This window comes from Solanum dulcamara, chromosome 4 (assembly GCF_947179165.1).
Source record: "Solanum dulcamara chromosome 4, daSolDulc1.2, whole genome shotgun sequence".
NCBI lineage: Eukaryota > Viridiplantae > Streptophyta > Magnoliopsida > Solanales > Solanaceae > Solanum > Solanum dulcamara.
Window position 1 is genome coordinate 24,258,933 of NC_077240.1, and position 11,604 is coordinate 24,270,536.

Genomic DNA, 11,604 nt, shown 5'->3' on the forward strand with positions numbered 1-11,604 from the left:
GATGTAGCCACGATAGAATAGCTTCTTTACCATAAATTTGAAAGTAATAGAAAATAAATTGTAATAATAAAAATAAAAATAAAAAGGTAAAACATAGATTTTATAGATAAATATTTCTGAGTACAATTTTGTTCACTATTTTATTCTTCTTTCTGATTTTTCTAGGGCGATTAGTAACGTATATTTCAAATAGACCGCCAGGCGTGGACTGATGAGTTTTATGAATATTCTAAGAGTTTATGAAATTTCGAAAATGTATCTTCCAGAAATATAACCCCTTTCCATAGGCATGAGCTAGGGTTCACATCAAAGTGATTAAATCAAATTAAGCCATCGACGTATCTGATTCAAATACGGAAAGTTATTTAAAGATTATTTACCTGAAATCACTTGTAGGATAAGGGGTCGTTTTCTTCATGGGATAAGACGGGATATTCCATGATGATTATGTTTGGAATAATACCTCCATCAAATGAAATATAAATTTGATCTCAAACTTAACTCTAAATCTTTACTTTATCTTATTCAACTTGATATTATTTAAAAAGTGGAATAAATTATCCCAAAAATAATAATTCTGAAATAATTTAATCCGCGAATCAAATGTAATTATGGGCGATATTACATAAAGAAACTGTATTGGTATATCTTGTTGGTTATGCTGATGCTAGATTTTTATTCCCTTTCGGCTGATAATAACTAAAATAACATTTTTTGTCTCTTTTAATTTCTTCGTTTAGTAGGGAAACAATATCGTTAAAAAAATATGTAGAATGTTTTTTTTGTACTTTCCAAAATTAAATTAACAAGGAACAGCTAACAACATTAATATAGAAATAATCGAAAGTTTCATTTTGTTAAGTCACTTTTATCTAGCTTACGTTGAATTAATTAATTTTGTAAATGAAGTAGATAGAAAGTATAGAAATTGTATTATTCCAATTAATTGAAAACTTTCTCCTATCTTCAAATGCCAAAAACTCTTTTAATGTTAGTAAGAGTAATTTTTTGTATATATATTTATTGCAAATTATATGGATATTAGTGAGATTTGAATGCCTCTCTTTATTTACTCTTTTCATTTTATTTATATGACAATATTTAATTGGAAAAAAGAAGGTCCAGGAGTTCTACCAACTTCGTATTAGCTATTGAGTGCATTGATTTGGGGGAATAATATTATATTAATTAGGTATTAAACATTTTACTACTGTATAGTCGTGAGAAAATAATTGATATTTTCTCTTAAACTTTTCATGAACAGCTTGATATTGCACACAACTCAACTATTTCACTAGTATATATTATCTTTCATATGTACAAGTATCACGTCATAACTCTATTTTTCCAAAATTAGATAGATAACTGAAAAGAAAATCATCTTTCTTTTTCTTTTTTTTTTCTCTGTCGAGATTTCAATCCAGATTTTTTAAAAGAAATTATCTCATTTTAATTTTCTAAAAGAAATTATCTCATTTTTTAATTATATATATATACTAAGTTAGTATTAGCCTGTTTGGATTGATTTATTTTTAAGCAGCTTATAAGTTGAAAACTGCTTATAAGTTTTTAAAAAAAAAGTAGGTGCAGGCCAACTCTTTTTTTTTTGACTTATAAGCTATTTTCAACTTATAAACTGCTTAAAATAAATTCATTCAAATAAACACAACTATTTATTGGGGCTTATTTTAAGCACAAAATGACTTTAAGTAGGCCAGCCAAACACTCAAAAAAAGTTGAAAACAACTTATAAGCAGCTTATAAGTCAATCCAAACGGCCTCTATATGTGTTTTGCACTTGTAGGTCTTGTCAATCGATAAAACAAAGAGGTAAATTTTTATCATATTTCTAGCAATTCAAGGACATTGATTTTAGGACACTCTTTAATTTTGATCAAAAATCAAAGTATGTCGTTTTTATTATATTTACAATAGTTAGGAGCATTTTTGTCCCTTTTTCATTTTTCTTATATTCTAAGAGTTCCACCAACTTCGCAATAGCTATTGATCACATTGATTCAAGGGTATAATACTTATTTAGTAAGGTCAAACTCAAATTTTGCTTTTTTTTTTTGTCTTCTTCTTCTTTATACTGAGATGTGTTGTACTTGAGCCAAAGGTCATTTGAAAACAGTCTCTCTATTTTCATGAGATAGTGATAAGGTATGCGTACATTCTATCCTTCCAGACCCTCACTTGTGGATTGAATATGTTGTTGTTGTAGGAGGTTAAATTCAAACATTGTACCGCCGTGGGAAAACAATGTTTGTTATTTTCTCCATGATTAGATGTCATGAGTTGTGTCTTGTGAATGGATCACCATGTTCCTTTTTCCTTTGTGGGTGTCCATGAGGTGTGTCTTCCCAGTCCATATTTGTTATGCTTTGACTAGTTGGGTCAACTAGTGCTTCACCCATTAATACTAGAAAAACATTAATATACACAGACCAACAATGCTACACTCTCCGTTTACTTTTATGGTTTCAAATTAAATTTTGCACGATCCTAAAAAAAAAATACACCATTTGATTTTATACATTTTTTTTTGGATAGACTAAAGTATAAATAAGTCACATAAATTAAAATGGAGGAAGCAATAAATGAGGTACATTTTTTTACTAAGATACCCATATTAAATTAGTGTATAATCTTGTTTGACTTGAAAAATAATTTAAAATAAATAATTAATGTACAAGGTAAAAAAACAACGCACCAACATACCTATTGAAATCTCACAAGTGAATTGTGTAAATGATAAAGTATACGTAGACATTACCCCCACTCATGGAGGTTAAAAAAAACTATTTTCAAAAGATCCTCGATTAAAGTGCAATAAATCAAGGTACACATGAAAAGAAAAAAAGACAGTGAATAAAACATAACAAATAATAAGGAAAGTCAAGAAGAAACAGTGACAACAAAAAAATTGTCATGACTGTAACACTGAGCAAAAAACTACAAAAACAAAGCTAATACAGTGACAGACACTACCAAACCAAAACCCGTCAAAAAGTATTAAGAAGTAAAAAAACGCACAAAAAAAAATAAAAAATCTTGACATGCTAAATAAGATGTATATAAAAAAATTAGTATAAATGAATACATGAAAATGAATAGGAGCACAAAGCTAGTATACTTGCTACGGCCCCTGATTTAAGTAAAGATGGACACTGATCAGGACAATAATCTCAAGGGACAATAACTCTCTCTTTCCTAAACAAGTTAGATCGACTATATGAATCTCGCTAAAAATGTTCTCCATTTAAATTCGCTCCAGCGGCAAAGAGTATGAAAACCTTGCAACATGTAAAATGGCATAGAAACCTTATCAGCGAAACCACTTTATCCATGTACTTAGTATAACAATATACAGTTTTAAAAACCCATCTTTCACGAAAGTTGTCTATCTGTACCATTAGCATACGGTTGAGGCAGAATTGAAAAGAACTATCAATAACAGAAGAAACAAAAACAATATAGGCTATAATTGCTGAACTGCTGTATTTGAAAACCATTAATACTTGAGATTTCCATGGGTTGGAACCTTTGTCAAAGCATGGATAAGCCAGTTCATGTGGAAGCTGCTACAAAAGCCAGTGCCAAAGAATTATGTCCAAAGGAAAGGAAAATCGAAACTCCCTCTCTACAAGCAAAAACGTTGTCCTGTTGTCCTCTACCTCCTACTACTGCATTCACTTTTTCGGACCTTTTGAAGTCATAGCTACAAGCTTTTGACCTCCTCCATTTCGCCAAACACCACGCACAGGCAAACTTTCAGGGTTACTTTGCTCATCTGATGTCTCTCGATCTGGGTCGGGATCCAGATCAGGGTTTGAACTATTGAGATTTAAAAGTGTTTCAACAGATCCATCACCTAAGCGAACTCTGTGAAACTTTGAGGTTTTCTTCCGCTGCTTGCCTTTCCCATCATTATTCCCCGACCTGTGATTTGATTCATCTTTAGCAGACGAGTCATTCTGGCGGGCATCCAGCTTTAAAGGCTTGCCTCGGGAGTTCAATTCTTCCTCAGATTCATTCAGACTTAATTTTGATTTACCTTTAGCAGACCGATAACCATCTCTTGACAACACTTCTACATCATCTTCGGGAATCTTATGGCTAGACTGCAATTTCCTTACAGTACTTAAAATGTTATCTGCCATGTTATCCTTTGAAGTGACATTTCCAGTATCAATTGACTTGCCTTTACCATTCTTAGAACTTTTACTATCTTTCAAGCGATTGCCACCACTTTGGCGATTCTGTATAGAGACAGTGCCAACTAAATTAGCATTGTAGGTGTCAATTAATGCTTTTTGCCTCTCAGCATCAGGGCATAGTCTAGCCAACTCAAGAACCAGATGTGACAAGCCAAACTGTGCAGCGTATGCCAGATATGTCTCAGCATCCATTAAACCTTGGCGATATTCTGCGGAGATGTCCTTAAATGCAGTGAATTTGTCTTGATCAAATTCTAGAGCAATATGCATTCTTTCTACCAAAGATTTATTTGCAGTTTGAACATCTTCCACATTTGTGGCTGCCTGCTGGCCACTTGCAGGAAGTTTGCGAGTCTGCACAGCAGAAACTGGAGGAAAATCAGAGGTAGAAGAGTCATAAGACCCACTCTGAACAAGGCTTGGGGCTGACGAGGAATGGCTAATTCGATTGCTGTGGGCCTGACTCCTTGATGAACCAACAGAGCTGGAAGATGATTCATGCGCTAATGAAGATCGAGCGGCAACAGAGTTTAAATAACTAGATGACGGAGGTCCATCTGCAGCTGTTGATGGTTTAATTTGGCTAGAGCCTGATGCTGATCCAAAAGCGCTATTAACAGCAGGCCAAGCTTGTTGACTGGTAACTACTGGTGCAGAGGGTTTATCCGCTGCTGCCTTACTATGCCTGGAATTAGATGATGATCCAGAAGTACTACTTATCACAGACCAGGCGCGCTGATGACCAATTACCGGTGGTGAGTGACCGGTTGTTGCTGGCCATGCAGGAGATGAACTAGGAAGCTTTGTACTTTTGTTTTGCTTCCGGCGTAGATGTGATGCCATAGTGTTCTTGGGTAAAGCATCAGACTGAGGTCTTGGTTGACTATTAGCAGGAGGCACAGCAAGGGGAGGAAATGAAGACTCTTCAAGCTGAGAATTTCTGGAAATTTGTGACACAGCTTGAAGATATCTTGAAGCTGGCTCAGAATCAGTAGTCAAAGATTCAAAGGGTTGAAGGAGGAGATCATCATCATCTGTTACCGTTTGATCAGAAACTACCCTCCTATTGCTTGATGTATCATGCAGTCTTCCATCTGCATTAGCGGCAGTCTCTAAACTGGCTTGAATGGCCATGGAGAGTTCACTCTCAGCGTTATCACGCCTAAATGATTGTCCCCTTCCACGACGATTAACCTGTTCACTACTACGGCGATATCGAAAACTTGTTGGTATCTGTATAAAAAGAAAACAAAAATCATGTGTAACTATCATGACTCCAATATAGAGATAGGAATGATATGTCAGGATAAACACAATGGGAAACGGCAAATTAATGAGCCACCATGAGCACATCTTCCCCTGGGGTTCAGGAGATGATTGTTTTTAATTCCTTGTTCAAGGACAGAGTTGAGACTTGCCTGCAAGGCAGCACTGCGTTGGGAACGCGACATACGACCTCCATGCTCAAGAGTATTGTGCCTCTGAAAATGTGAAGAGGAAAATAAAGCCATCAAAAGAAATCTAATACAGGAAAGTTACACACCTCTGCCCATGAAAACTATGAAATAACATAAAAGCAATATCTTGAATCTGCAGGTATGCATGTTTTTTGCAGCCATTCATAATTTGCACCAGGCCAACAAATCCTACCTTCAACTCAGATTCCGATTGGAAAACAACAAACTTTTTTGCAAGACAACTCTCATCTTCACATAAGAAATGATCTCTGCGGAAGTGGATCTGAAATGAAAAGAAATATCAGCTTTAATTGGCATCAAAAGCACCACTCAAAGAAGTCAGAAAAAGCTTCAGATGATATAGCATAGTAAGACCACCTCTAGGTCATCATAATTCTTGTAGTATTCGTATTGCCCAGGGTGCTGCCTGAATGAATTCAATGGACAAAACCGCCGTGAGCTCTAACTGATCGATGATAACCAACTTATAACATGTTACTGTACACATAAAACCGTACCTTTGGCACATGTGACAAGTATAATGTTCAGTCGACATATGAGAATACAGCTCATTATCCCCATAAAATGGGGTCCTACAGAATTCACAAAGAGGATGACCCATGAATCCACCTCTTTCACTTTCAGTACCATCAACCTCAGAGTCACCTGTGTGTATATGCTGATTCAGCTGTGCCCTTGTGTACAGTTTCTGCTCACAGATAAATATCTGATTGACAGATAAACCACCAATCAGATCAATATGTTGCTAACAAGGTTGATATGCATTTATCTTACCATTACTAGAAATACAGAATCTGTTAAGTCTCATAACACAATTCCACTAGGCGAAACAGTTTCAGTATGCAATCAAATCCAATCTAAACCACCAAAATACCAAGAGCTAAGATGTTCTTCCATAATCCTAATTTAAGAAAAAAATGATTCAAAACACACTTCAGCCATCAATTTCAGTTTATGGAATTCATAATAACAACCAAATAACAGCATAACAGTTCTCTAACTCACAGGAATAAGGTCTCCCATCTGCACCTTGAATACCATTATATGAGAGAGAGAGAGAGAGTGCTACATACATCATCCAACTCCACTAACAACTTATGTGATGGTTATTCCACCCAGTCGCATCATACAAGATAATTAGTGTTTGTTCCTACTTCCTACGGAACCAATGACTATTTCTATTAGTATTAGCTACTCAGTCAAATGGGCCTTCCTATTGTTATAGACAATGGTGCTTTCTCTTTTTCTTTTTTGTTCCCTTTTCTTTGGAGGGAGGACAGAGAAACCATATCCTTTTTATCAACAGAGAACACTTGTAAGTTTCAGTTCTCAAACAATGTAATTTGCAATTTGAAGTAAGGACTAAGCAGAGCAGATAGACTAGATGTTGAATAGCATCCATGAGGATTAAAAGAACCATTCACTTCTGCAGCCGAGTTTGTGTATCTCATCTTTGATGACTTAGGTATCTCACCTTTGATAGCAAGATTATGGACAAAGCAATGGTGAGGGAGGTAATTAAGGGGCTTCACATCTTGGTTCTGAATGTACATTAAATAAGTGAAAGATCAATCAGGTAGCCAAAGTGAAACATCATCAGATCGTTTTCCCTTACTGTAACTTATTTGCAATTACCCTTGGACTTAACTCACTACTTTACTAGGGCTATGTGGTAATTAATCTGTTCATTGAGAGTGCTGCCAGGGAGTGGATGAAGTGTAGTTCGTTTATTTTTTGAAAAAAAGATGATGTCGAGATGTCCGAACAAGTGAAATAGGGAAGCGAAATTCTACAAGACCTTAACTTCAGGAAAAGAGGAAAGAGCTTAACAGTTTGCCAGTGTTACTCTACTGCTGAAAACTCTCACTCGTAGATAGAGAGGCTATTAACAATCAAAAAGTCAGAAGGACAGGCTGCTCCGCAAAACTACAACTTGTTAAGGAGGGATGAAGGGACTCCCCCTTCTCCCTCTTCAATGTAAATCCGCAAAGACAGAAAGGTGTATTTTTCTTTTTTTCTTTTTTGCATTCACAACAGCATGACCATCTATCCTAATAGCAGAGAACAGATGAAATGAAAAAATCAACAAAATTTGGTGTCTCAACCGCAAGGTGTTCCAACCGTAATAGCACGGGAGAAGACAACAATATGTTACTTCATGCAGGTGGCATATCAATTGTAATTTGCAGTGTACTAGGTTGTGTTAAGATAAGTTCTTTTTTTTCTATAACCACAAAGTCCACAACTTCAAGTCTCGAACTCAGCGGACAATAGGTCTGCCTTTCTACATTTGATTTGAACTCAAGATGTGCATCTATGAAACATCCGTGATGTACTACCATTAGAGAGTTGAGAAATCCCATTAGAGTTTAAGTTTTAAAAGGAAGAGAACAATAAGTAGAGTATTCGAAGTATATCTTTTTTGAAACTGGTAATGTTAGTATTCGAAGTATATCCTTCGGCATTTATGTAGACAATATGGAACAAAATGTACAACAATAACTCCTGACTTGGGAATCATAGACTATGTAGTTGAAGGGTGAATGTTATTCTAATCCTTCAAAGTACTTATGCTACTATAAAATGCAAATTATTATTTTTAGATTAGGTGCTACTATAAAATGCAAATTATCCTATAAAATATATTACTAGATGATACAATAAACTTAGGGTGTGTTTGGTATGGAGGAAAATGTTTTCCATGGGAATATTTTCCTAGAAATGATTTCTTGGAAAACAAGTAGTTTTCATACTTATTTTCTAATGATTGGTATGTAAGCAAAAAATATTATCTCAAGAGTATTTATATGTTATCTAGCAAAATACTATGGGGTGGGATGTGGTAAGGAGTGGGGGTTCAGGGGTGGCAGGGGGTGGGATGGTCAAGGGGAGGGAGTGGAAAAGTGATAATGCACTTGCAATGTCACTTATGTAACTTGTTTACCCTCTTTTGATTAAGAAAGTTATTTTTCTAGAACTTGTTTTCCTAGAAAAAATATTTTGACCAACCAAACATGGGAAAATAGAAAAACATTTTCCTCCATACCAAGCACACCCTTAGTCGACATTGTTTTCTTTTGATAGGTAAACTTAGCCGATATTATAGCAATGCAAATAGTGCAACCTTTTTTCTTTTTATACATTTTTGGAATGCGTGATCTTCCAATTAGTATTAAGATGACCAGATGCACTTTGTGTATGCATCTTCTTGTAAGTGTGATTATTCCCTCTCACATAAGCAAAATATTTACTTTATCAAAAAAGAAAAAAAGAGCAACAGATAAAAGCTGAATCAGATATTGCAGAAAATGACCTTTCTTCCCTCCAAACATAAGCCGCACATGATCAACTTGTGCTTGTGGAATAAGTGACCTTTCAACTGATCAATATTTCTGAACCTTTCTCTTCTCTTCACGCCATCACCAGCCATCCCCTCCATATTATCACACACACTACAAGAAAGCCTGCACATAGCCCAGATCATCTTGTAATGGTCTAAATCATCAAAGAAAGCCTGTGTGTCCTCATGATACCAATAAGAACCACTCCGGCCTTCTTTTGGTTCAGATGGAAATACCGAAAAGTCACTAATCATATTCGTATAATCTCCTAGAGCCTGCAACACAGAAAAGGGGAGAAACAATAAAAAAGAAGAAACTCACAACCATGGATCTTCAGTCTTATAACCGAAATGGAACAGCAATTCTATAGAGTGAAATAGTGCGCTTCTACATAAAACTTGGCTGGTCAACATCTCAAGAAGTCTACATTCATAGTTTACAAGTAGACTAAAAACTGAAGCACAACAAGATCAAAAGGGGAAAACAAATAAAAAGGTAGAAAATCACAACCATGGATCTTCAGTCTTATAACCGAAATGGAACAGCAATTCAATAGAGTGAAATACTTTGCTTGCTTCTACTTAAAATTTGGTTGATCAACATCTCAAGAAGTGTACATTCATAGTTATAAGGAGACTAAAAAATACAAACCACGAGAGATCATCAATTATCAAAAAAAAAAACAGTTCAAAGAAATCACTCCCTTCAACTAAAAAGAAAAATATATTATTCTTCTGAAGCTAAGCAAACATCATGTTGAAACAGCAATTCAGTAGAATGCCCATGCAATTATTAGGTAAAATCTAGATTGATCAACCTAGTCCACAAATAACAAACTATAGTAATCATGAGACTGGTGTAGTAAAACACATACTTATTGGGTTTTTGAGATTGCAAACTTAATGATAGCTCCTACATCCAAAAGAAACTAAGTACATCATTTTGAACCAAAATATAAATAAAAATTGACGATTTGCATTACATATAAAACATCCGTTCAGTTCAATAGATGTAAATTTCGAACCAAATGTAGTTGTTAATAACTGTTTGAGATAACGAAAACGATCTAAAAGATCAGTTAGTGGGGAACCTTGGTGACAAAGACAACGTTAGCCTCGGTTTTGCAAATACAACATCGGCGATCATCACAGATGAATCGAAGACGAGCAACACAGGTTGAGCAAACATCCTTGTGACCGCAAGCTCCATAGGCAACCCATTCAAGGGTTTCAGCGCAGACCGCGCAGCTATCATCCATGGATTACAAGATTTTAGATCTAGGGTTTCGAATTTGTACTCGCGTCGATACAAAGCCAAGTGCCTTTTTTAGGGTTCCGAAGCACTTTCTTCTTCTCGGGACAAGTATACACCTCTTCGTCTTTCTTGTTTTTATTGTCCTCATTTTCCTATTTTTGACCAAACAATAACTCATTTTAAAAAAAAATTATACCATACCAAAATAGATTGGAATGAATTGCTAATGTTTTGTTACAAAGAAAATAATCAAATAACTTTTGATTTATTAGTCAATTTTCAACTACATACTTATATTTTATAAAAATATAATTACATTCCTAAACTTTTTATTTTTGAAATTTAATAATGTTAACTTGTCCAAGAAGGTGAATACACCTCTTAATTGTAGGCGTGTAAGCGTTCAATAAAAAGACCTAAAATGACTTATATTGAATTATATAATTCATGTGTCAGTTTCAATAGGAGATAATTATATAGTTAATTCATTTTATTTTTATTATTATTTTTCTTTTTTTGATATTATAAAGTTATCATAACTATTTCATGATTTCTTCAAACTTTCCTCAAAGTCCTTCCATGGTGTCTAAATTCAATAATTATTTTTCAATCTTGACATAGATTTGATGAAACTCAAAAACACGGTGATGAATATATTGAAATGAGTCGTCGAAATGTTAAAATTTGAAGCAATTGAATTTTTGCATGGATTCTTTGAGAAACTTAGTCATTTGCTCTTCGACTGAAGCTTGAGCAATTTTGCGGTATTTGACTTGCTCATAAGGTACATCAATGATGGCTTTTGTAGTTTTTGATGTGTGGAATAAGAAGTTTGACAAAAATTAAGAATGGGACAAGATTTGCGAAAAGTTTGGAGAGACGATCAATGTTTCTAGGGTAACAATAAAAGAAAATTTTGTGTCGTGAAAATACTACAAGTTTATAATATGCAATCTTTTTGCCATTTTCCATCATTGTTGTGCTTTAAGAAAGTAACTGATGGATGGTACTTCATGAATTCCAAGAGATCAAATAAAGAAGAAAGAAAGAGAAATTAATTGAATATACTCTAAATCAATGGTGGTTTCGGACATCGAGGAAGAAATCAAATAAAGAAGCAAAAAGAGAAGAAAAGAAAGAAGAAGAAAAAAGGAAAAGAATATAAAAGAAATGAATATATAGTCATTTCTACGTGTTTTACACAGTTTTAACATAAAACTGGTTATAACCTTTTAGGGAGATGACTATTCCATTTTAAAATAGTTTAAAGGGCAATAAACTCCTATGAAGTATAAGAGTGTAATTAAAAAT

General features: G+C 34.5%; 1 protein-coding gene across 1 annotated transcript; it reads right to left on the reverse strand.

The window, feature by feature from the left end:
* Nucleotides 1-3,325: 3,325 nt before the first annotated feature.
* On the reverse strand, nucleotides 3,326-10,432 carry LOC129887043 (uncharacterized). The gene is made up of 7 exons (XM_055961987.1): nucleotides 10,130-10,432; nucleotides 9,012-9,314; nucleotides 6,196-6,404; nucleotides 6,056-6,104; nucleotides 5,871-5,960; nucleotides 5,639-5,701; nucleotides 3,326-5,453 (listed from the first exon to the last, which is right to left on the reverse strand). Exons 1-7 carry the CDS (start codon nucleotides 10,295-10,297, stop codon nucleotides 3,693-3,695), a joined length of 2,643 nt encoding a protein of 880 aa, XP_055817962.1. The 5' UTR covers nucleotides 10,298-10,432; the 3' UTR covers nucleotides 3,326-3,692.
* Between the last annotated feature and the right edge of the window lie 1,172 nt (nucleotides 10,433-11,604).